Source organism: Kryptolebias marmoratus, linkage group LG12 (assembly GCF_001649575.2).
Source record: "Kryptolebias marmoratus isolate JLee-2015 linkage group LG12, ASM164957v2, whole genome shotgun sequence".
NCBI classification, from domain to species: domain Eukaryota; kingdom Metazoa; phylum Chordata; class Actinopteri; order Cyprinodontiformes; family Rivulidae; genus Kryptolebias; species Kryptolebias marmoratus.
The window spans coordinates 2,645,957-2,671,874 of NC_051441.1; the positions used below are offsets into that span (position 1 = coordinate 2,645,957).

At 39.4% G+C, this 25,918-nt stretch overlaps 1 protein-coding gene and 1 long non-coding RNA gene across 4 annotated transcripts in view; one reads left to right on the forward strand and one right to left on the reverse strand.

Moving 5' to 3' along the window:
* The first annotated feature begins 5,205 nt into the window (after positions 1 to 5,205).
* Positions 5,206 to 25,918, forward strand: part of mybpc2a (myosin binding protein Ca) — a 49,286-nt gene continuing 28,573 nt past the window's right edge. The window contains exons 1-5 of one of the 3 annotated variants that reach the window (XM_037978801.1): positions 5,206 to 5,322; positions 19,238 to 19,273; positions 19,364 to 19,372; positions 19,459 to 19,479; positions 25,708 to 25,722. In XM_037978801.1, coding sequence (XP_037834729.1) covers positions 5,301 to 5,322; positions 19,238 to 19,273; positions 19,364 to 19,372; positions 19,459 to 19,479; positions 25,708 to 25,722 — 103 coding nt within the window. In that variant the 5' untranslated portion in view covers positions 5,206 to 5,300. The remainder of the gene's footprint in view (positions 5,323 to 19,237; positions 19,274 to 19,363; positions 19,373 to 19,458; positions 19,480 to 25,707; positions 25,723 to 25,918) is intronic. The other 2 variants (XM_017419500.3, XM_017419501.3) reach the window with 2 other exon arrangements.
* Positions 17,130 to 17,760, reverse strand: LOC108237807. Its single transcript, XR_001808653.2, has 3 exons — positions 17,607 to 17,760; positions 17,341 to 17,523; positions 17,130 to 17,262 (listed from the first exon to the last, which is right to left on the reverse strand). It is a non-coding gene; the product is annotated as an uncharacterized LOC108237807 (long non-coding RNA).

A 25,918-nucleotide genomic window follows, 5' to 3' on the forward strand; every position in this document is an offset into this window, starting at 1 on the left:
CACTTAGAAATAAAGCTTGAAAAAGGTAAGAAATTAGATTATTTTTTCATATTTTTCAGAGAATAACTGACAACGTACGTAATTGGGGTATATCGTGATATATATCGTTATTGTGATATAAAATTATCCATATCGTGATATAGAATTTTTTGCATATCGCCCAGCACTAACTCCAAGTGCTACTCATCGCATGAAATCTTTGTCAAAAACTTCAGCATCTACTGTTGGAGTCAACCCTGTTTGTCTGTTAGGAAAATATCTCATGAACCACTTGATGGATTTTAATGAAACTCTTAGAAAGAAATCATTGGATGAAAGACAGCTGCAGCTCTGTCATTTCTCAACACAAGATGGTCTTAGTCAAAAATTTGTGAAATGAAAGGTGGCGAGCGATATGCATTCCTTCAAAACATGCCACGCCTTTAATTTGGAGTGGAAATCAACAGTGCATGTTTAATATTATCTAATGTTATTTGATGAATTAATTATATTTGTCTGTAAATACAATCACTTATGGGATCAGTAACATCATTATTTAAAGCTGCCTGTTTTAATTCTAAACCAGACAAAGCATTGTTTCTACAGTAAAAACATCACATATTGTCTTTAAAATTAATTACATTTTTTAATAAAGGGCAGAATTTGTTGCCCTAGTTGCTCGTTTTTCCTCCCTTTGGCTTCTCTCTTGGTTTATTAGGAGCGTCCCATCAATTCATCAGGCTCAATGAGCACCGACCACAATATGTGGCACCTCGGAGCCAGAATTCACGGATCGTTGTTCTTTCTCTCCTGGCCTGCAGGGATCACATTTTGGCTCTAGCTGCTAATTTAACAAGCTGCCAGAACACTGCTGAAGAGTTTGGGTCAGCTAAAGGGCAGAATGACAGAAACTTCACTGACAGGGGTCGGAGCCAGAGGTGCCCAAAGAATAAAAGTATCAAACCAGAGCGAAGGGAAATCATCCGCAACCCTGCTGAGTGTGATTGATGTGAATTATTTCTCAAAGCTTATTCTTGGCTGAAGCGTTCTGCTGACACAGAGTAAACCCTGTGTGGATAGAAGTGAAAGGCATCCATCATTTCAAAAGTCAACATTTTAGCATCAAAGTGCTGAAAAAGAGTTTTAAATCCAGTAATATTCTTTGAAAGCTTAGAAACTCTGCATGTCAGATCTATTTTTGGCATCTAACTTGCTCTAATATCCTTCTTTTTGTTTTGAGAAATCTTGTCAAAGTTACTCTGTTGGAGGTTGTCACAAGTTGTTTGGGGATAAATTAAAATTCAAACAATCACTGATAGAAACTAAATACTTTTGAGAATAAATGCAGCCTCCAAAATGAAGCAGAAAAACATGGATAAGGAATTAAAAAGATACATGACTTCAGTACATAATAAATGATTAAATCAAACATGGTGCTTGGATAATATTTCTATTAAAAATATAAAATATAACCAACAAAAAACATTTTTTTTTACTTTTTCATGAACTCTGTCATAAATAATCAAAAAACATGCCTTTAATATAATTTTATAATAAAATAATGGTAATAATGAAATGTCAAATAATGTAAAAAATAATTCATATTGAAGTAAAATTTTATATTTTGACTGTTGGAGTCAAAATATCTCCTGAACCAGCCTTAACCTACACAAAAATAGCTATAATTTACCGAATTTTACAGATATTATGCCTAAACTTGGTGTGGTAGTAGCTGACAGTGATTCATAACACATACTCCAAGGGCTAATCTGACCCATCACTCAGTAAACAAACTTCAGCTTTCAGTTCAAATCACTTGTTTACTAAAATACTGAGAAAATGTCTCTTTTCATGCATCACATTGATGCACAGCCTGATATCCCTTCTTTTTATCTGCAATAATCCGTAACATCTTCCACAAATGTTTTGCCAAAGAAAAATCAATTCGTAACTGAAAACATCCATAAATAATTTCATTATATAAAAATCCAGATGCTGCATGCGGCCCAAACGGTCACAGAGAAGCTCCTGTGTGAACGGAGAGACCTGCTTCAGTTAATATGCTCCTCAGTGAAGCTTAACTAATGAAACTGTTAAATAACTTGGATGTCATCCTCTGCAGCGAACCACTGGATCATGTAGGACACCCATAGTTATTCTGCCAGATCCATTTTAAATCCATAACTTCTGAATCATTTCTATCGATTTGAAGGCTTCGGTCTGAGTATAAATCAGAGCGGAGCAGCTGTGAAAGCATCAGTGGGATTTAGAAGAAGTGATTCATGTTAAAAATGTGAAGATTTAATATACAGTAAGTGTAACCGACTCAGTGACCTTTAATGTTCTGTTCAAACACTTCTCTGTAATTGTCCTCAAGGGTGTTTTGCTCTGCTTAAAACTCAGCATCTAAAATCGCTGTTCCTCGATCTCTGAATGAAGTTCCTTCTCGAAAATTAAAGTCTCACAAAGTGTTTATTGTTATTGCCAAGGTTATGGCTGCCTGGGAAATTTGGGCAGCGAGACGACAAGAGCTGAATGCAAAACAGGACGTTCAGATGAAGACATGGAGACGATTATTAAATGCAAAACTGAACACTGATGTTTGGAGTTTTCATATTTGGTCGATATTGTTGTTTAGATTCAGGAGAAAAGGGATAAAGATACACATATATTTGTTTTTTGTCAGGAAATGACAGGAACTTGTTCCAAACGATGCTGTTCAGAACTATATCAGATGGTGCACATGGAAGGAGTTTAATCCAGCAGTTTTTACAAATTCTCTGATATGCAATTCTGGAATGCGGGTCCACAATCAATGTAAACACAGAACTTTTATCTGCATATTTTACTCAAATCTGTCTGACTTTCGATCCCAACAATCTCTAATTTCTGATATTTTTGTCTTTTCTTCATCAGCGCCGTTAACGAATGATTAATTCTTCCTTGATGACATTTTGTTTTCCTGTTCTCCTCCTCCTCCTTCCCCAGTTTAACGAGGCCTGCTGTGACGAGGAGAACAGTTGAACTTTATGTTTTTTAAAAAATGCAGCACCCTCCCCAGGGTTTGTAACTCAGAGTCTCCCATTGACACAGAAAAACGCCGGTACTCTTTAAGTTAACCCAGATTTCAAAGATGTTATTGGAGCAGATTCTGCAGAGCCTACTTCGGCAGAAGGGATGAAATCAGTCAAGCTGCTCATAGATTTTCAGCCAAGAGATGTTAAAACATTTACAGCAATCTCTACAACATAATGCACTGGTTGTTGTCATGTTCTGTGTTTGTTTGCTTTGTTTTTTTTCCAGTTTTTTTACTCTTAGCTCCTTGTTTTTTCAGATTTATCTGCAAGTTTCTGTATAGTTTATGATTTATTTAGCTTAGTTTGTTGTTCTTAGCCATCCGTTTAAGTCTGGTATTTTTAGGTTTTGTTTTCCGTGTTCGCAGTCATTGTGTTCCCTCCGCTCCTCACACACACCTGTCAGCCATTTGTAATCAGCTCATCTGCTTCCTCTTGCCAATCATCGCTCCCAGTCGATATAAACTCCCAGGTTTTACTCGTCAGATTCTCCAACATAAATCTGTTTAGTCCTGGTTAATTTAGTTAGGAAGTGCAAAAATGAAAAAATTGTAACAAAAGTAAAACAAACAGCAAATTCTGCTCAGCAAAGATGGACGAACTATCACTTCTAAAACAAGCAGTTTAATAAAACAGCTAAAAACTGTGGTTGTCTTGCTTTGTTTGAAGAATTACCATAAAGGTAAACTCTGATTTTTAAAGTAATTGTAAGAAGTGTAATTGCATTTATTAGTACTCAAATATAAGAGCCTGTACCCTGAAGAAAACAGGTTATCATTGTTCCACCCCTCACCTGTGATTATGAGGTTTGGACCTAAGATTCTGGATCCAAGCAGCTGGAATGAGTTTCCTCTGTGGGAGGCTGAGCTCAGACTTGGAGATGAGGTGAGGAGCTCAGAGTCGCTGCTCCTCCTCATTGAAAGGAGTCCGCTGAGGTGGTTCTGGCATCTGATCAGGGCACGTCTCACTGGGAGGAGGCCTCTGGGCAGACCCAGAACCTGCTGGAAGGATCATGGATCCTCTCTGGTCCTGGAGGAGCTGCAGATGGAGGTCTGGGTTTCCCTCCTGGACCTGCTGCTTCTGCGACCCAACAACAGACATCCTACATTTATTGTTTTTATAAACTGACTTTTAGACTTGCTAGAAACTAGAATATCTGAGTTATTTTAAACACATTTCCAATGGTTTTGTCAGGATTTTGGTATTTTTAAGTTGTTTTTGGATTTTCTACATTTGATTTTCATGTTTTTTTGTGATTTATGTGTTCAGTTTGTTCTTTGTGTTTCTTTATAAGTATGTTCTGGTTTAATTTTGCTGCTTGTGTTCCCTGTGTTTCAGATTACTGTGTTTTCTTGTTCCTAGAGTTCCCATCATCCACCTGCCCTCAGCTCAGTCAGCCTGCCACGCCCACTTCACCTGTTCCTCGTTACCTGTCAGCCACAGCTGCAGCTCGTCTGCCTCTCACCCTCAGCCCTTTATATTCAGTCTTTAGCTGCTCACTTCCCTTCGGTTCATTTGCTGTTTGGTTTCATGCTGCAGTCTGGTTAGCCTCCTCGTCTTCCTGATGGTAGTTCTTTGTTTGCTGCCATGTCAGCTTTTTGTTTGTTATAATCAGTTTTTTTAAATTTTGACACAAGTCTGCGCTCTGGGTTCATTTCCCTCGCTCCTGATAGGTTTATGTAATGTTTTCACAGAATTATGATATTTTTTTCATCAGATTCTACCTCCAAATTCCTCAAGAAATGGATGAATGAAGGGCAGCTGTTAATGGTATGACATAAAATCCTCCCTCTGTTTCTGTTCAGACAACTTTACCCTTTTGGCCTGCACCTTCCTGTTCTATTAACATAAAACCTCTCTCTGCAGCAGAGCAGCCCTCAGTCAAGCTGTCAGGAGCTGACAGGCATCAGTTAGCTTGTTAATGTTACATCTCCAGAGCCTAATGAGTTAATTAGCTTGCAGGTTTTTTTAAAATTTTTTTCCTGAGGCAAGCACTTTTCTTTACGGCTCTACCCTGTACGGTATCTTCCTCGTTCTCCCTAAATCCTCGCAGCTCCTGCCAAGGTTTCAAGTGACAACCATTCTGTCGCTCTCCTCCTGTCTCGCTCCACTCAGGGGAGGATGGCAGTGGTAGAAGGAGGGGGGGCGCAAGCTGATAAAAAGGGATGAAGAGACATGCAGGCAGCTCCACTGGGAGGCAGGAAGGAAGAGCCGCTTTCAGAGGAGTCCCTGTAAACAGACACAGACATGCCTGAGCCCCAGAAGCCAGGTAAGACGGTCCATTCTGAGAGAATACAACCAGGAAGTCACTCAGCAGAAGGTGGAAGCTGCTGCTTTTCTGTAAATGTGTAACAAAGGAACCCTAAAAAGCTTGAAAGCTGAATGAAAGAGCAGAAAACTCGTCAGCTGGGTTTTCAGTGATATTTAATGTCTTTTAATCCATAGTGTCAAAGAGTTTTAGGTTCAAGAAGGAAAGATGTGATTCTAAGCTGAACAGAATCATCGATGTTGTTTAAAAGTTCTCAATAATGTATCAAATGCACTGTTCAAAAGCTTGAAATAAGTCCTAATTTCTTCATTCATCGCTTCTAAGCAAGCAGACCTTGTGAAGTGGTTTAGATCAACATTTCTTGAGGATTTCTGAAGGAATTCAGGGTTTTTCTTTAAACTTTTGCTGCTTTTATCTCATTTTCCTCTTCAGCCTTTGTACCTTAACAGCATATTTTGCAGTTTGTTTAAAAGAAGTGAAGAGCGTGAACAAATCAAGGACAAAGGAAGCAGTGTCGGGCCTAGAACCAAATATCCCCAACAGATAAAAATCTTGTCTTGAAGTAATGGGAATGAAATCCAGCAAAGACCTTGGTATTTTTCATGGATTCCAGTAAAAAATGGGAACAAATTGTATCTTTGTGACAAGATGATGGCAACAAAAAGCATGAAGATCAGAGTTAAAATTGGTTCTTTGCCATGTTGTCTGTTAAAACTGTTTATGACTGAATAATTTGTCAGAGTTGAGTAGCTTCACAAACAAGAAACATTCTTCTGAAAATGAGTGAAATAGCAGCCAAAGTTTTAAAAAAATACTGATCAAGATCATTTAAAACTAATAAGTCTGACTGATTGGAAGCAAAATATTTCTAAAAAGGAGTCACTGATGGTTTAAGACTTTTGCACATCTATGTATTTTAGATTATATTTGCACATTATAACCTTTCTTGTTTCAGTGTCTGTTTTGTTTTCTGAGCATGTTAATCTGAATTATTTATTTTTATAAGGGCACAATGAGAGGAGTTGGGCTGCTGTATTGTTCACTGTGGATTGCTTTTATTTGATTAAATCAATAAGGAAATGAGCCAGAATGACAAGAGGAATATATATAGAAATACCTGACAAAGATGGTGGATTTTATGAACTTTTATGGGGACAAATGGTTTATTTGAGGGGGAATCCTCTCTTCCGTGTGAGATTTATAAGGAGAAGAAAAGCGGGGAGAAGTTGGTGAGATTGTGAAAACTGAGAACCTTTTCTGTTTAGTGTAATTATTTTGTTACTGGCTATTTCAAGTACAGGGAGATAATAAAACTGTAAATACAATTATGCAAATCTTCGTAAATGCCGACTAATAAAAGAAACCTCTCACTCAGCACTGATGATAAGCTCCTATTGCACCATAAACCGCACATGCACGATTGCAGTAATGTAGTATAATCCTATAATACATGTGCCTGAACATTCAGCAGCCTCTTTACTGAAACATTAACCGACCACAACGCTGCGCCGGCTGACATTAAACTGTACAGAACGTAATGTTTCTATCAATCATGCAGACTGAAATATGCTCTGCTGCTTTTGTCAACAGCCACCTCAAAATATCATAAATCATGTGATGTCTTAAAAGAACGAGGAATGAAAACGTGCACGCGTGAAGCCAGAGGAGCTACCTTCCATCACGTCTCAAACACCTGATCTGCCTCGTTCTGTTCTCCCACAATGACAATCTGCATGTTAATATCCCACAAAGTCCCAATTTACTTTGAATTTCAAGATAAAAATTCGGAAACCTCTTCTGCATATTGAGCTCCATCATATCACAGAACCAAAGCAGGTGTTTTGCTGGAAATAAAAGTCCATATTTAGAGCTGCACGTTAGCATTGATGCGTGATAAAATGCATTTGATTTGATACGTCTCTCCCCACCCAGAGGAGCTTAGAGCCTTTCCCTTTTTATTCTCCTATCAGACAGTAATTTCATCCCAACATTTTATTATCTCTTACCAATCCGGAGCGCTGACATCACACAGATTAGATTCCTAACACCACATTATCAGGCTCCTCTTTTCCCTGAGCCCAAATTGTTGCCCCTGTCTTGAACCTGATCATTTTATTTTATTTTTTTTTAGCTTCGGAGCCCCTCTGGTCTTGTCGATCAGCTGGTTACGGATCGTGTGACCCTCCCCCCCTGCAGAGACAGAGGCGCTTTACAGTAAAAGCTGTCTGAGACGGGACAGAGCACGCATCCCAATAAACAGCCTCAAGAATAGTTCCTAAGTGTGAGGAGTGTAATGGCGATGAGCCAGTGGATTTAAGACGAAGGACTCGATCCTGGTTGACATAAATAAAGAAAAAATCCATGTCCTCAGACTAATAAAGCTAATATGGGTTATTTTATTGCATCAACTGAAAATGAGACTTTCTGATATTTACAGGGTGGTGGTTTGCTGACAGCCACATTTTAAACAACTAATCACATCAGAGTCTCCAACCAAACGACCCTCAGTGGTTTTAGGATGGAGCTAAAGGCCGACTTTGACTCGCGTTAAGATTTAAAGGGGTAGTTCAGGTCTTTTAATATCTTGCCTGTTGGAGATGGCTCTTTGAATGAACTCAGTTTGGAGGAATATAGTTTGATTCTGACCAGATAAATATGCTAACGGCCAGTTTGAGTGAAACCAAGACCAGAGTGGATTGCTGCAGAGTTGAAAATATTTAATTTAATAAGCTTTTACTTCGTTGTGAAGTTTGCATTTCATAGATATTGCTGCACATGTGAGGCTGATCGCTCGATGAAACAAGGAGCAGATTTAGGGCAGTTATGGTCCTGTTCCTCTGCATGCCTAGTTGGTGAAATCTTTTTATTGTTTTTAAAGCTTTTTATATTGAGCTTTCATGTGGAGGACTGGGGTTCGGATCCCATCAAGGTTATTTATTTACAATTTTCTTTTAAAGAAACCATGACAATAGCTGGGATTTATTTAAATATGAAACTAGATGTAGACAAAACTTTTACTTTTAGGACAGTTTTAACATACCCCCAAAAAATAATCTATAATGAAGTCAAGGTTAATGTTAATAGAATCATATAAAAAGATTTTATTACCACTTTTTATAAACTTGTGAGTTTCTTGTAAGTAGAATGATATCACTGTTTTTACTCCAATTCATAGCAAGAAAAAAAAAGAAGCAGCTCTGTTTAAAAGTTTAAAAACAACCCTAAATGCTGCTGAATATTAGTGTTCAGCTGAAAGAATGAAAAAGGATTAAATTTAAAAACAAATATAAACAAAAACGTAAGGAATTCAACAACCGACAGTTCGGATTTCTATTTCCTGCTTAAAACTTTTGATTTTATGCAAAGAAAATATCCCTTCTGTAAATTTTATAACATCAAAATCTGTAAATTGTAGGTGTCTGGTGCTTGATATTCTCAAACGGGTCTAATTTTCAGCATTTTCTTTTATTTGTACTTGTAGAGAAATTAGAAAGTGAGAGCCGGAGAAATAACGTGAAGTTCTGCTCGTATTTCAGACAAACACTAACTAACCCTGATTACTCGCTCAGTAAGTCTCCAAATCAAAGCCGGACTGCTAAATTCATTTTGTCTCAAAGGATAAATTTCCTTTTTGTGAAAGCATCCTGATTTTTATAGCTAAAATAACCGTTATCACTAAATGCTACGGTTTTAATATTAAAAGATCTTGTCAGAAGTTTTCCAAAATGCAAACGTAAAGTGTCGAGTGATGCTGTCTAAAATATTATTCTAAGGAACAAGATGAAACACAGATCTGTCAAGCTTAATGTGGAGCGACCGCAGAAAGACGTGTTCATCAGATAAATTTAGATTTCACGCAACAGCCTGAAGAATTCAGAGCATCAGAAGTCCATCTTCTTGCTTTCTGCAGAGCAGCAGTTGTTGAGTGAAAGGTTAAACCCCTCATTTAGGCTGCAGGGAGGAAGGAAGCTAACTTCACTCCCCCTAACACCCCCTTAGACCCCAAAACTGCCTGTACTACAACCGGCTCAGTGTAGCATTACGTTGCACCGAGGCCATCATCAGGTTCCCGCAGGTATGCACCCGCTGCGTGATGGATTACAGACAGATGCAGAGCCGAGCAAAGGAACCACGAGGTCCCACAAAGAGAGCGTGCAAAGTTAACCGATATATTATTTAAAACAATTCTCTATCCACAGCTTGAGCGCTGCGTTGAGCAAGGATTACACGCCCAGATTGACTTTCTTTCTTAATGCTTTTATGTGATCTGAGTGAGAACCTCAAAGAGGCTTTGGCCTAATTAAACAACCGGCTGTGTGGCTGGAAGACAGAAGAAAACAGCTTAAAACTGAATTTAAAGCTGCCTTTGTATATCAAACACCAGTGGCTCCTCATCTCTGATTGTTTTCTCAGATGGAGAATAAATCTATTTCCATGATGGTCATTTGAGTCAAATTGTCATAAGAGTTTACAGCAGCACAATAAAATCTAACCTTCAGTTTCACACCTTCTTTATTCCACTTTCAACTCCGTCACTCATCTCTTCCCTTTCTCCCCCCTCGTCCAAAACATAAATCTTCATCTCCACAGGCTGCAAAGAGTGAAGAGGAGGGGGAGAAAGACGTTCCAAACGAGCCATAACTCTTATTATAATTAACGTAAAACAGAGTTAAATACACTCATCCTATATATTTGAGTCCTCAGACTTCACCCACAGCAGAATTAATGATCGTTACAAACACCGAAAAACACAAATTTAATCAACTCAGCAGCTCTGCAGCGAAGAATCTGCAAAGATTCTTCTTCATGGATCAAAATCGAGACGAAATGTGAAATCTGAGTGCCGAAGGACGGCTGAAATCTGCTGAAGGAGCGGAGATGGAAATGCTAAAACAAGCAGAACAGAAGCTAAAAGTAACAAAACTATAGCTAAAGTTAAAAAAGCAAAATAGTGGCTAATCACTAAAATCAACAAACCATAACTAAAAGCTAAAATGACCTAAATAGTATCTAAAAGCAAACTATATTATTACTGCTGCAAAAATCTAATCTTAAAATAAAAGCTAAAATGAGCAAAACTGTATATAAAGGTAAAAAATAGCAAAATGGTAGCTAAAAGCTAAAGTTAGCAAAACTTTAGCTAAAAGATAAATGTGCAAATCTGCAAAACTGTATTTAAGAGCTTATGTTAACAAATCATAGGTAGGAGAAAAAATTATGAAAAAGTGTAGCTAAAAACTAACATGAGCTAAAAGCAAAACTATTAAAACAGTAGCTAAAAGCTAATTTAGCAAAACTGTTGCTAAATCAAGCAACATAAGGTATTTGTAAATTTTACAGCTGCCTGATTTATAGTTGGGTAAAAACCTGCAGCCTGTAATGATTTTAACTAGTTAAAATGTTTACGTTTTGACGCTTTACGAAATGTAAATCCGTATGGGCGTCAAGCTTCGGCTCTGGATTTATCTACTTAGCTCCTCCTTTACCAAGAACTTCCTGTCTGTTTAAATCAGACATGAGATGATGAAGATCATCATCCTAACTTGGCTGCTGATTGAAGGATAACGAGCTCAGAGGCTTATGTGTACCTCGATCCCGCCGCCATAAAACACTGAAACTCCATCAGTCACACTCTGCCACCCCAGCCAGGAGCCAAAAATACCACCGATATCATTCAAATACTTGGTTTTATAAATAGATCCTTTGAATATTCATTTTGTTTATTTTTTACTGTCCCCCACTGCCGACATCCTGCGTTTAAATCTGCTCAGTCCCGTCTTGTGTCAGTCAGCTGGATGTGATCGTGTTTAATAATAAACTTTTACAGTCGAATTAGAGCGATCTGCAGGAGCTGAGAGACTCTCTGCTGAATAACAAAATATCTGAAGGACTGAAAACATCCCTCGTATGTGGTTGGGTTAGATCTGAATTTGTTGTTTTCACACAGATTTTTTATATTTCAGTATGTTTTGTTGCAATCTACTTTGTATTATTTTTAGCCAGTCAATTATCAGAATGTTCAGCTAATTCAGGAAACTGGTGAGATGACTTTTATTTTAACTTTTATATGTTTCAAAATACTTAACTTTATTTACATACTTTGAGATCTGTTTTAATTTCATCAAAATTATTCTTTTAAATCTGCTTCAGCACTCTTGCTTTATTTTTGTCCTCTTTTGCTACTTGTAGTTTTTAGCTCAAATTCTCCTACTGTTAGTATTTAGTTAGCCTTTTGCTACTTTAAGCTAAAGTTTGTCTACTTTTAGCCAATAATTAGAATCAAAGGCTTCAAGGATTTTTCTCACCTGTTTGTTTTGCAAAAGATTTGAAACCAAATTGAAACAAATCTTTATAAGAATTAAGAAAAGAAGCTTCTGCTCTGTCTGCTTTTGTCTGTCTGTCTGTCTCTGTTTGTCTACCTGTCTCTCTCTTGTTCTGTTTGTCTCACTCTGTATGTCTGCCTTTCTGTCTCTCTGTTTGTCTACCTGTCTCTCTCTTGTCTGTCTGCCCGTCTCATTCCCTCTCTGTTAGTCTGCCTCTATATTTCTGTCTGTCTGCTTCCCTGTCTCTGTCAGTCTGTCTCCCTCTCTGCCTGTCTCACTCCCTGTCTGTCAGTCTGTCTCCCTCTCTGCCTGTCTCACTCCCTGTCTGTCAGTCTGTCTCTCTCTCGTCGTCTGTCTCTCTGTGCCTGTCTCCCTGTCTGTCAATCTGTCTCTCTCTCGTCTGCCTCCCTGTCTGTCAGTCTGTCTCTCTCTGCCTGTCTCACTCCCTGTCAGTCTGTCTCTCTCTGCCTGTCTGTCAGTCTGTCTCTCTCTCGTCTGTCTCTCCCTCTCTGCCTGTCTCACTTTCTGTCTGTCTGCCTCGCTCGTTTCTCCCCCATCGATTCGTTTTTCGAAGGCTAACCTCAGAGAAATCTGTTGTGTTAATCTCTTTTGACATTTTCCCGTCTTCCTCTGCTGCACACGTCTTCTGCTTCTTCAGGCAGTTAAGTCGAAGGAGTCGGACCGAACCAAACATTTGAATCCCGAAAAATCTTCCACTTGTAGCTCTGAGCAGACCCAGGAAGGCCGTCGGATCCTCCTGCGAGTCTGAATCCGTCAGGGACCTTCTAACTGGTTTTGTTTCTGCTGGATCCTGGTGCTGAAGGACGGCAGAACCGATCAGGCCATTTGAGCTGGTCTACAACTGTCAGCTATGGTAACATCAGATGTGTTAACTGCTGCAGATACCTGGAGGGGTGCAGCCTTCTCTGCAGCAGCTGCTAACGCTGTTGTTGCAACCTTCTGCCCTTTACGCAGCAGATCAGGTGTAAAAGTCCACGTTTGACAGCTGTGCTGGTGAAACTGTGACATTGTGTTTGCTCTGGTGTAAATGGATCCACAACAAAACACAACCCAATTATGCTCAACCTTAAACTTATACGCTGTTAAAGCAGATTCAGGTTTTGAATCAGCATTTAGACGTTTCAAGCAAGAGACTTTATTTAAGGAAAAAGTTTGGATGTTGTGTAAAAGCTGAATGCAATGATTTGCAAATCCAATAAACCCATATTTTATTCACAGTGGAGAATAGTAGTTAACATGGATGGATCCTCACTGGCAAAATGTTCATCAGATGATGTCATTGGCATGAAGGGTTCAAAGGTCAGATGAGAACAGAGCAGAACAGACGGGCCTGTGAGGGAGGAACAAAAACCCGAGAGGAGATTTCAGGAAGCGAGCTGAAGGAGAAACGGGTCACATGTGGATAATTACAGCAGGATAAAATCACTGTTCGACAGCTGAACGTTTTGTTTTTTTCTGTGAAAAAGATCTACGTTATCAGCTTTTAATCACAGTTCCAACAAAGACCGTCACTAATTTAGATTCTGTGGATTTGTTCATATATAAAATAAAGATTTGCTAAATTTAGCTTTTGTTTAATTCATTATTAAAGCAGAGTTTAGCTCCATACTCGTTGCTTGTTAAAACAGGAGGATGGAAACCAGAGGAACACAAATAACAGACGTAGCTGTTTTGGTCAAACCTTAAAATTAACATTAAAAATTTCATATCGCAGTATCTGTTATGAATGACTCTCCACTACTACCACACCAAATTTTAGCTCAACATCTGTCAAATTAACTGAGTTATAGCCATTTTTGTGTTGGTTAAGGTGGCCATCTTAAATGGGGTTGATTGTAGACGTACATCCAATGATTACTTCCTGCAAGTTTTATTAAAATTTGTCTGTTTGTTTGTGAGATATTCTCCTAAAAGACGGACACAAACATCATCACCCACCTGCCTTTCAGCAGCAGGCAACAATAAATCCCCCACATGTGGTTTTACAGATAAGCTAGAACAAATAAGGCATGCTGCTTTTTACACGTGGTCTGGATGACATTTAAGCATTTATTTATTAATTGATTTAATTTATTATGGGTGGATTATTAATTACCTCTCAACTGCCAATCAAAGCTGCTTGAAACTGCTTTAAAAGAACACTTTTTGTTTTGTATTTTTGACTTTTTTTTTTGTCCATTTGTATAAAATGTCACACCTGGGACATAAAAAAATGAATCTAAAGCCAGGTACTATGCCTCACTGCAGACTACCTAAATGGGAGAAAATTGGCAATCCAGAACAGAGAAAACCGTATAAATTAGATATGAAGGCTGATCCTGATAACATGTATAAATTCCCTGTGTAATCATGCATACAGGAGGTAGCAGTGACCTTGACGGTCTAAAATGTCTTTTGTGGAAACTCAATTTCCTGCACAAAGAATGCTGCTGCAGGTAATGGAGGAAAATACACAATGATTGCTGAGAGTCTCCCTGCCTCACCCCTTCAGAGAGGGAGAGAGGCAGCTGGTAGGAAGATCTCATGTTTGTAATGACTAACCTGCGACGCTTTATCACTTGGTTTCTTAAATATGAAGTAAAAAACAGATTTTCAGTTTGAGACTTCCAGTTTAACTTCTGACCGAAACTTATTAAAGGTGCCAACATATAAGCTTTGAGACACTCTTCTTACTGTTTGGTTAAAAAAATATGTCCAGTACCTTGTTGGGCAGCTTTGAAATAAAACAGGACAATTATATACTAAATGCTTAATTGGGAATAAGGTGCTATGACCTTCGGTAGCAGTGCATCGCACCATGCAGACAAAATCTACGAGGAGAAACAAAAAAAAGGAAATGAATGAGATTTTGGCAGAACAGATGAGAAAACCCAGCCCTGTTTGCAGCTCAGACTTCACAGCAGAAACATCATTCAGAGTTTAAACGAGTCACAGAAAGTTGGACTTTACATGAATGAACTGGTGTTTTGATGTCTTTAACAGTTTTTACAGAATCTGTTTATTTTCTGATTTTTACTCATTTTTTTTCTCCGACTCTAACTTTTGCAATGCCTAAAAATTTTAAATCTTTTGCAAACTCCTCTTTCTTTGGTACATATACAAATTATGCATCAAAACAGTTTTTTTAATCTCCTTTTACCCAGTGCTGTAGGACTTATTGTTTTCTTTCAAATCCCTTCAGAATGCAGAGAGCAGACACCCAAGCTTCCACAAAATCTTTTTTTTTTTTTTTTAGCTTAAAATATTCTCTTCAAATCTTGAAGTGAAGACTCTTTAATTTCTCATATCTCCAACCTAAAACACTGTGGAATCATAAAAAATGACTTGTGTGACCATCAGTCTTCTGCTGCTCCTGGTTCAAGAATATTTAAAACCTGACTTAGTTCATCCATCCTTAGCTTTAATTATTAGTTAAAGTTAAGTTATGCTGGAATTTTAGGCAGCGGCTGCATCTGCACCCAGAATGAAGCAGAAATCAAAAAGCATGTTAATAACCACATGCATAAACATGAGGAATTATAATAGAAATTAAGTTTCCAATCAGAGACCTGGCCTCCTTCCTGCTGAGGACTGAATCACCAACATTTTTCAGTTGGTCGTCATACGGTGAGAACGTCACACTTTTGATTCAGCAGAGATGTTTTTGTGGTGTGAGGACGCTGATGGACAGAGAGACGTAATCCTGTAATAATATTAGATTTCTCTGGTTCTCTCTGTAGCTAAAGTCACCCACCCTTCATGTTTCATGTTGGTTGTTATTGCTCGCCATCGAAGGTGGTGTGTGTGTGTGTGTGTGTGTGTGTGTTTATCTGAACCATTACCAAAATATCTCATGAATCACTGAATTTTAATGAAACTCTCAGAACCTAATCACTGGATGTTCATCTACAACTGATTACCAAGATGGCCACCACAGCTAATTGATCTTAGTTAACTGAAAGAAGTCAGTTTTACAGATATTGAGATAAAATTGTGTGTGGTAGTAGCTGAAAGTTATCCCGAACATGCTAATACATCTCACTGGATTTTGCAATATTCAATAAGATTATATTTAAGATCAATTACAAGGTTTGACCAAAATATCTGTAACTGTCATTCCTTCAATGAGATGATGTGAGTCTGGCATGAAAGGCGGCGGGTGATATGCATTCCTCCAAGGAATGCTAGGCCTTTAGTTTAACATTTAAACTGAGTTTTATGAACATTTCTGAATTTCTTTTAATCAATCTTCGCTTTTCTGTCTGACTCCAAAGAACTGAAGCTAAAATCTAACTTCCCACCTGATGTTCGCGCCTCATAAAGTAAACTCTGATAAGTTTCGAGACTGAAACATCCAAGAAAGTAGCGCCATATTCCTCCTTTTCCCTGTTCTGCTGGTTTTATCAGGAGATGAAAGATGAGCTCAGATGAAACTGTCCCCACAAATAAAAATAGACCAGCAGCATTTAGAGACACAAAACTAATCTTTGAGCAGGCGGATTTAATGTGCTTTCATGTAAAACTAAGGACTTTATTAGAAATTTATGAGCGTTTATGTAATTTTCCACTCAGTGTTTACTTTGAAATAGTGGGAAACCGGTGGGACGACTCTGCTGCAGACACTTTGGGGTTTAGATGTCTTTTGTGAAACAGTTTTATTATTAATAAACCATCAGAAATCAGGAGGAGGTTGTTTCCATGGTGATTTGATGACATTTATTTAACATCCCAGTTGCTCGTCCTGTCTTCCGCTCTGTCATGTTGAGGACAGGATTGAGAAAATCAGAGCTGGTCTTCTCCTCGTTTGCAGGAAAGATGGAAACGATGGCTCAGCAGGAGCTTCGCTGCTCGAGGAGTCGCAGAACTGAAGCACTGACAGGATCATTGAGGACTGTGGCCTGAGAAAACAAACCCTCCAAAATAGAAGCGTTGCGATCGTCAACAGTATTCCAGACATTGGTGCGTCGGCTGGGATCAGAGAACGGAGTCCTGATATCTTAGACCGATGAGTGGACCTCTGGGACGCTCCAGTTCCAGCTGTGGTTTGTGTCCCTGACAGCAGCCAAGTCCACGTCCTCGTCCGTCTGTGCAGAAAACACAGAGCTGCTTTGACTTTAAAGTAAAAGACAATTATTCTGTGTGAACGCTGAGTCAGCATTCGGCTATTTTCACAAACTTTGTGCTGTTTTAACCTTTCATATATCAAAATGTTCGGCTCGATCCGGAACAGGCTGATCTGGCTTTTGGGTTTTATAATTTTAATTTACAAGAATTTCCTCCTTTAAAATTACAATAAAGTCTTTTCAGTTTCTTCCAAACCATGATTGAAATCTGCTTCAAGTTTTGATGATTTTAGCTTGTAGCTGCCATTTGGTTTGTTTAAGCTCTTAGTTGCAGTTGTACTAATATTGCGTATTTGCTGTGGTTTTTCTAATTTTAGTTTTTAGCTATTGTTTGTCTTACTTCAGGTTTTCCTTGTGTCATGATGTTTCCTAATTTTTGAACCCACATGCAGAGTCAAACAGACAACCGGGAAAAAGTTTAGTGAGTTTATTGCGTAGGTACGGGTTTTCACTTTGACAGGTCCAAGGTGAAAGTGGCTGGCGCGTCTGGATTTCTGCAGCACAGGAAGACTGGTTAGTTGAGTTCTGGTTATGGCGGTAATGTCAGCTGCGGCTGAATAGTCCGTTCTTACTTGAGGGGTAGTGTTCTGAGCAAAGGAAGGAAGGTTCTGGATCACCGGAGTCTGGTTCTTGCCGGGTGGGGAGATGGAGCGAGTGGAGAGGCTGCTGTGGAGGGCGGACAGGTAGGTTCCGGACCCCGTGGAGGAGGCGTGTGGGGACGACTGCCGACCAGGAGATCCGAGGAAGAAGGGTAGCTGGGGAGGAGTCACACACAAAGAATCACTGGGTTTGTCACAACAGAGAAAGCACAAGGGAATCTAGCTTAGGCCTGAAGTACCATTACTGGCTAACGCTCTGGCGCTGAAGTGTTGGCAGCTCTCCACTCATATACTCCTCCACAGCTGATGGGATGAGCCACAGGTGTGCTGAGTCCCAGTACCTTGGTCACGCCCCCAGGAAGACTCAGCCTCTGCCCTCCCTCTGGTGGAAAAAACCCCAAAAAACCAGCCCAGCTCCAGATCCCAACACCTTGATTGTTTTGTCTGCTAAGTTTTGCATTTAGCTCCAGCTTTCTGCATTTTAGCTTTTAGCTGTTCTTCTGCTCATTTAAACTTTTAGATACAGTTTTGCAAATTTTATCTTTTTATTTCTGTTTGTCTAATTTTAGCTTTTAGCTACTGTACTCCTTGTGGCAGCTTGTTTTCTGCTTGTTTTAGCATCTGTTTTGATCCTTTCAGCTTCTTCAACAAAGTCCTTCAGCACTCAGCATCCACTCTGCATTTTTGCAGGAAATGCTAATTTTTCTAGTTTAAAGCCCCGGTGAGGGCACAGACCTGTGAAACTATTAAAATAGATGGTTCGGATGTGAATGCTGCCAAAATTAAATTATTACTGTGCAGCTGCACACTTCAGTTTGTCTGGCAGACAGAAATTTATGCCTAATCTGCTTCAGACATCCTTCAGCTTCTAAAGTGACCTAGATTTGGGCTCCTGGAACTTTGATGTACTTAACCTATTAAAAGCACATTTGTCTCACGGCTGCCCCTTTTAGAAAATTTACAGCTCTATTATTCCTCATGATCTCTGAAAACCTCACTCACACATTTATCTCAGCCTGGCTGTCTGTGTAAACTGGGCCCGTTCAAATCTTATTCTGTTTCCCTTGTTAAAAGCCAGCGTTCCCTTCAGCCAGAGGCGATCCCTGCAGGAATCAGGGGCGCCTGGATGGGATTTTACTGTCAGGGTGTGATTGTGAGCTGGAATTAAACTGTTTGTTAAAAACTGTTTCTTTTTTGTGCAGTTTGGTGATTATTGCCCTCTGCCAGGCAAAGTTTTTGCACGAACCACTGGAGAAAATTAAGTGAAACTTCCAAAGTTATCATCAGATGTGAATCTACAACTCATTAAACATTTGAAGTCAACCCAATTCAAGATGGCTGGCACAGCTAATTGACCTTAGCCAAGACAAAAATGGCTTTAACTCAGTCAGTTTAACAGATATTGATGTGGTAGTAGCTGAGAGTCATCCTCACATGACTATCACATGAAGTTACACATAATTTCATTTACAGGGTTTGAACAAAACAACTATAACTCTGTTATTTGAGTGAAAGCCTTTTAAGGCACTGAGTCATCATGAGATGATCCTCGGGCGATATGCATTCCTTCATGAAATGTGTGGCCTTTTTTAAAAAGAATAAGTTGATTTCTGTTTATAGAGATTGATTACATGTATCCATATACATTAGAGTGATAAACAACTGCCTTCAGATATGTACAGAAGTGATTATTAGTCATTAATATTAATAATTAGTTGCATCTCTTGAGGATTCAGATCACAAGATGTGGCTCTTTAAACAGTTTACTGAGTCTCAGTTTATTTTAAAGCTGTGACTGTGTGCTGCTGGTGTGATGTGATATGAAATAATGAGGATGTGCAAATTAATTTGCATAATTGTTTAATTGCAGAAGCCGAGGGCGACAAGGCTGCAGCGCCTCCTGCTGGTGAGTGGTTTTTATGACACCTAATCCACCTTATTTTTCTGAATTTATGATCAAGTCTCTGATGGGTTTTCTCATTTCTCCCATTTTCAGACAAAAATGGTAAGAAAAACGCACCAGACGTCTTTATTGTTCCCATCGCCGTCATGCTCAGGATCAAATTAAGTGTTTTCCTTCCGATCATTCAGAGGAGTCATCAGATGAGGAGGGTAAGACTGAAGGAATGACACAGAAACACAGAAGCTGCAAACTTCTGTGGTGATGGGACTGAGCGTGGAGGTGCATGAGCCCCACTCATCCTGTTTATTCTTTTAATGGCTTATTTTAGCACCGTGATTTAAATCAGGAGGTGTTTGATTTATGGGGGAGCCCCACGCCGTATGTGCACGTATACGCAGCACAGGAGGAATTTACTATTTTAGTTGTGCAATAATTCATTTGACTAATTCATACAACGAACATAAATTATTCTTTTATGTTTCTACTGCCATTGTAAAAGATTAACATGAGCACATAATGTTTAATTACGTGCAGATAACAAACATTTGTCCATCATATAATGTAGTAAATTGAATAAATAAACCTTTGTTTTCAGTTTGTGTTAAACATCAGATTGCAGAGTAGATCAGAGACCAGATCGAAAAGTTTGATTTAAATCTAAAGCATTTTAATTATTTATCTTTTTAACTAATTTCATTTAGCTTCTCTGAATTTTGCCTTTTCAGACACAACCCTGTAATTAATGCAGACAGAACTACAGGAAGATTTTATTTCAAAGGGAGTTGACACAAAACTGCTTTTTGTGAAAAGACTTATTTCAGGATAAAATACTTTTAACTGAGGAAAGTCTTTTTGGCAAGGACATCTGACAGTGATACCAAACAAAACAAATCTGAACAAACTAGACATTAGAATAATTGTTGTGACAGTAAACCTTTTAAACTCAGACGTTACTTATATTTCTGAGGTTCATTTGACTTTTGCCTCTGAGAAATCTCCGTTTGAAGGGCCAAAAAACCTTTTCCTCTGCATCACAAAAAAACCTTAAAACTTCCTTCTCCCCCAGGATAAACGACAAAAAACACAGTCAAACAGTGCGGCTGGTAAATTCTGTAAGGAAACATTTCTAACAGAGTGCTGCAGTGACTACAACCAAACAAGATAAGAACAGAGGGAATACAGGAAAAAAAAGTTTTTGAAAGAATATATTTCTATGTGGAAAGTATTTGTAAATAAAGTAAAATATTTTGAAAAGCATAAAAGTCACAGCAGCCATCTCCTGAATGAGCTGAACGTTTTCATGTATGAACGGCTAAAAATAGCCCAAAGTCTGCAGAAGGAGTTGGATTGTAAAAAATAAGAAGCAGGAAGATAATTGTGTGGAAGCTAACTCAGCACTCACAGGGAGTGTGCACGTGTGTGATGATGAAACGGAGCATCGATTTAAACAAACACTGCAAGTCATTTATGGCACTTTGCATTCTTTAGGGGGAAACAGGAGGGCGGGTGAGATTTATACCCTGAAAGCAATAAGATATCAAAGCCGGAGACGCCTGGCACAGCTTTGTGTAACCTGATGTACTGTAGCTTTTTCACGGCTCATATTTTAAACTAGTAATGCTCCCCTCCACCCCCCCCATATTCTCACTCTGTCATGTCCATCATGTTTCATGAAAGGCTGCCCTGACCCCCTCCCAGCTGGACTGGAATATGTTCTGCTGCCTTGTTGGCCTCGTTGTTCTGGCAGCGCAGCATAGATCAAAGCACCTGGCCCCAACATTTATGATGTAATGTCAGCGCCGGCTTCAGATGATGAGAGCTACTGGGTCAGCAAGCAAGGGCTTACAGTACAGGTGCAGCTGGAAGCTTTGCAGTGTTTGATCCAATGTGATGGATGCTCGACTCAAGTAGCACTAAGTCAGGAGAGAACGTGTGATAAAAACCTAATGATCGGCAATTTAAAGGGCTTTTCCCACTGACGTTCCACAGCTCTCCGTGTTTTAGGGAGCAGCTCCGTACAGCTGCCCTGTTTCCAGAGGAGGCAATCTGAAACCACATCAAGTTATTTACGGGGCCGGATCCGATCTTTTAAGTGTGATTCTGTGAAAAGGTTTGAGCAAATAAAATCTTTCATGCTGTAGAGGAACCCAGTTTGGAGAAACAGATTGATGAGCTAACAGCTGGTGGGAGCGGGTTAAAGACCAAACCGTGGTGCTGCTGTCCAAAAACAACTCAAATCTCAAAACTGTCCTTGCCGATCATAGAAACACTATTTTATAAACCTTTATATTGTCATCAGTTTTGCATGGCATGGTCATTTTGGCAGAAATATTATTCCTGCTGATGTCAGGCTGCTCTCAGGCCTCTTCACGTTGAGCGTGCACGCTTCAGTTCTTGCTTGTGCAGAACAATATTTCCTGCTCAAAAAACTGTAACATAACTCTGTTGCTTCTGTGCAGTTTCACACCTTCTGTAAATGTTTTAATTCATTCCTAATACACGGCTGAGAATGTTGTAAATATCCAGAATGCTTCAGATTTTTGAAGTGAACGATAAATCCTGAGATAAAACATGAAATTGTTAAGAATTGACATTCATTTAAATGTCATTTGCACTTTTATTTGCATAAAACAAACAAAATATAAAGGTCACATCCGGTGAGTGAACAGTGAGAGACCTCGGGCTAGCAGGGCTTCAGAGTGGTGCTGAGAGCAAGCAGCCGTATATTATTACTGCCACTGCTAGCTGCTGCTGTCGCTTGTTGAGTTCATCAGTATCCATAAAAAATAACTGCATAATGCAAGTATTAAGAGTAATCCATCCATAAATAAGTTTTCTTTACCTGTAATGAGTTTATAAAAGGGTGTTTTTGTTCATGGTCCGCTCGGACTAGCCGTTAGCTCATCAGTTTGATCAGAATAAAACTGTTTTTTGTTTCAAACTGAAGTTGTTCAAAGAGCTGTCCACAACAGGTAAGATATTAATTGTTCACAACTCTATCAGGCATTAGGACCACGCTGCTCGTCCCTCAGCCTCTGCAGCTTTGTGCCGAGAGAAAGAGCCTCCATCTTGGATTTATTTAAAACAGAGCCGACTTGGTGCCCAGTTCACTCGTTGATTTGTTGCCTTTAAAGCTGAGAAAATAAAGTTTGAACCTCTTGTTAACCTGTTTAAGTTGAAAGGAAAAGAATTGATCAAACTCTGAGGTGGAGCTGAATCGGATTGTAGCGTTCAGTGAGAGCCTCCGTCGTTCTCCATGCAGTTCATCAGTGTGAGCAGCATGAAAATTCATTTATTTATTCAAGAACATGTACACAAAAAAAGGTTGTCCCTCCATCCTGTTTTTGATTTTGGCCCCTTTTGAAAATAAGTTGGACCTACCTGAGTTCAAAGGTCACACACAGCTTTAATGATAAGGTTAGAACAGGGGTGTCCAATCCTGGTCCTCGAGGGCCACCATCCTGCAGGTTTTCCTTGTTTCCTGCTCCAACACACCTGATTCAGAGGTTAAATCACCTCTTCATGTTCTGCAGAAGCCTGTTAATCACCCATTGATTCAAATCAGGTGTGTTGGAGCAGGAAACAAGGAAAACCTGCAGGATGGTGGCCCTGAGGACCAGGGTTGGATAGAAGGTCAGGTGTCGTTGGAGATTCTGAGCTCTGATCAGACTCAGGAGGAATCGGACACAAATGATCCCAGTCAGGTGAGTTTGTAGCAAAAGCTTTTTCAGAATCAGGTTTATTTGTACTTCTTTGCACGATTACAAAACATCCTAACGGATTACGGAACATATGTATGGAGAGAAACAGACAGGCGAATATGAGGAGGTTATAAATATTCATGAGAAGACTAAGTACACAGAAGTCCACATGGACCACCATGAGCAGTAAAATAAGGTTTGAATCTTACAGATGATACATTATTCTTTGCATGAGGGAATGTTTAATTACTGCATAATGGGCATCGTACATGTTTGTTTATTTCTAAATATACAGTTAAAATCTCGTCTCGTTCACCTGGACCCAGGAGGCCGTCCCAGCTTGTCTTGTGTCCCATTACATCTGTAGTGCATTTATGTTAAATGACCTGATATTTCTGCACCAAAAAGGAGTAAAAGTGTCTGGTTAATATATATGAATGTCACTGGTGTAGGTGCACATTGTGAGTTGGTAATTTCCCATCGAGTCTAATAATCTTGGACTTTTCACTGTGATGACAGACTTACTGCATGTGTTTTTGTCCAGTTCTTTGTGTAAAATGCTCACAGTACATTATTTCTGCATCATTTAGTCCTGTTTTTCTTTTTCTTTTCTTTTTTCTAACCTAAGCTTACTCTTCATTAACAAATGTCTTTGCTTTGCTTCATATTAGTGTGCCCGAGTGCAGCTGCAGCCTGACTGGAGATGTTCTGGATGTTGTAGTGAAAGAGTTTACAGATCGGATCTTTGTTGAGCAGCTTTTTCATTCATAATTACACACGTACACAAACACACACTCTCACAAACACACACATCTGTGATGAGAGCAGGGCTGTATTGCAGAAAACATTTTAACAGTTCTTGTTTATATCAAACCTCTGCGTATGAAGCGACTCTTTTCCTTTAGCTGACACTAAGCCCATAAATAAGGAGATAAGGTAGAATTCTTCCATTTCTGTGGGGTTTTTTCACACTGAGACATAATAAAAAAAACGATAAAGTCTTTACCAGGTTCTGAAATGATTCTAATTTAACCTTAAGTGAAGAAAAACAAACAACAAATGTCATTGTGTTGCTGTTTATTAAATAGAAATAAAACCAAAGTGAAAAACTGCATCCAGCCCTGACCCAGCAGGTTGTAGAACCTCCTCCAGCAGCAGAACTCTCAGTTCGTTCCTGTTTGTCTCTCTCGTGTTTGTGGAGGAGTTGTGGCCCACTCTTCTTTCCAGCGTTGCTTCAGCTTGTTGGTTTCTGCTCAGCTCTCTGAGGTTCTGGTTCTGGACCGTTCTGTTGTAGATTAGCTGCTGTGTTTGGGATCATTGTCCTGTTTGTTGGACAGACGGCCTCACATCTGACTCCAGAATCAGCCCAAACCATCAGCCCTCCACCGCCGTGCTGACAGCTGGGAGGAGCTGTTTGTGCTGATGTGCTGTTTGGGTTTTGACAACCATTGCATTATGGGTAAACGTTTCTACTTTTGTCTCAGCTGTCCAACAGTGTTCCAGACATCGTGTGGTTTATTCCGATAAAACCTTGCAAACCGAAGTTCTGCTTCCATGTTCTGCGTTCTCCTGCAACCATTCTAAACATGCCAAACTTGTTCAGTCTGTTTCTAATTGTCCTGTCACAACCTTTGACCTTTAACCTATTATCTGAGGCCTGTAGAGTCTAAGATGGAGCTCATTTCCAAACACTCTGGGTGATTTTGGTGGGACATCCAGTCCAGAGAAGATTGTCAGATGTCTTAAGTGTTTTCTTCTTTCTCCCTGAAGATGAGAAACATTTTCATATTGCTTATTGCTTATGGATCTAATTCATTGCTGAGGTGAAGACACCTTGTATTTTAAGTATTTCCAGTAAATGACCAGTTAGGCCTTCTGGGGAAAAAGAATTACAAGACTTTTATTAAGAAATAGTACTCCTGTAAAACGTATCCTCCATAATGTCTCTGGGTGTGTCATAAACTGTTCAAATTATAAATAGAGTCCATAAAAAAAACCCTGCAGGCTTTTGTCCAAACTTTAAATCCCGATGTCTAATGCCAGCGACAGTGTTGGGAGTTAATTTCTCAGAGAATCTTCATCTCAAGTGCAGGAAGTACCCACAGCAACAGTCTAAGAGTGTAAACATTCAAAGGTGTCCCCTGGGTTTCATTCCAAGATCAGTTTTTCCTACTTAGCATTCTAAGTGAAACCCTTTAAATCATCCTGAACATCTGAACTTGGATCTGTCCTCAGGGGTACTTTTGATTAAAAGATCAAATTAACTGAGCCCATAAAAGCAGAGAGGAGCGGTGGGGTTGGGGGGTGGGGGAGTAGAGGCGCCAACAGCGAGGCTCTCTATTTTTATGGAGACGATTGACCTCTTCTGACCCCGGATCCATTCTGTCAGCAGCTGGTTTCATCCAATGGACACTCACATTGCAGGGCTTTACTCACTTTCTTTAACTGGTGGTTTCATGTGTTGTTTTTTATTTAGTTTTGATAAAAACAGGCTAAACGGTCTGTGGACATAATGTACAGTTAACCCCGGTACCATCAGCACAGTTTCAAACTTGACTTTTCCATACATAATTCATAAATTTCTTGGATATAAAGGTGTGCTGTTTGGAGTGTGAGTTGGTTTAATGAGCGAGTGTTCCTCACCTGAAGTCAAGGTTCTTATCGGGCCAATTAAGCCCCCAAACGCTGATGTGTTCCTTGCTTTCTTTGTCTGTTTTCCCCTCTTCTTCAGTGCAGAGTTGCCTCTCGATGGTAAGAGAAAATAAAATGCGAGTCTGTCAGTTGACAAGCAAACACCTCATGAGGGTTAAATCAATTTAACAGAAACAGAAGAGAAGCAGCTTATTTTGGGTCAGGTTATTGCAGATGCAGAGCGTTGCAAAAGCATTTATCCCACTTGTGAGCTTTCTTTTTCATTGCCTTAAATCTGGGATTTAATTGCATTTTT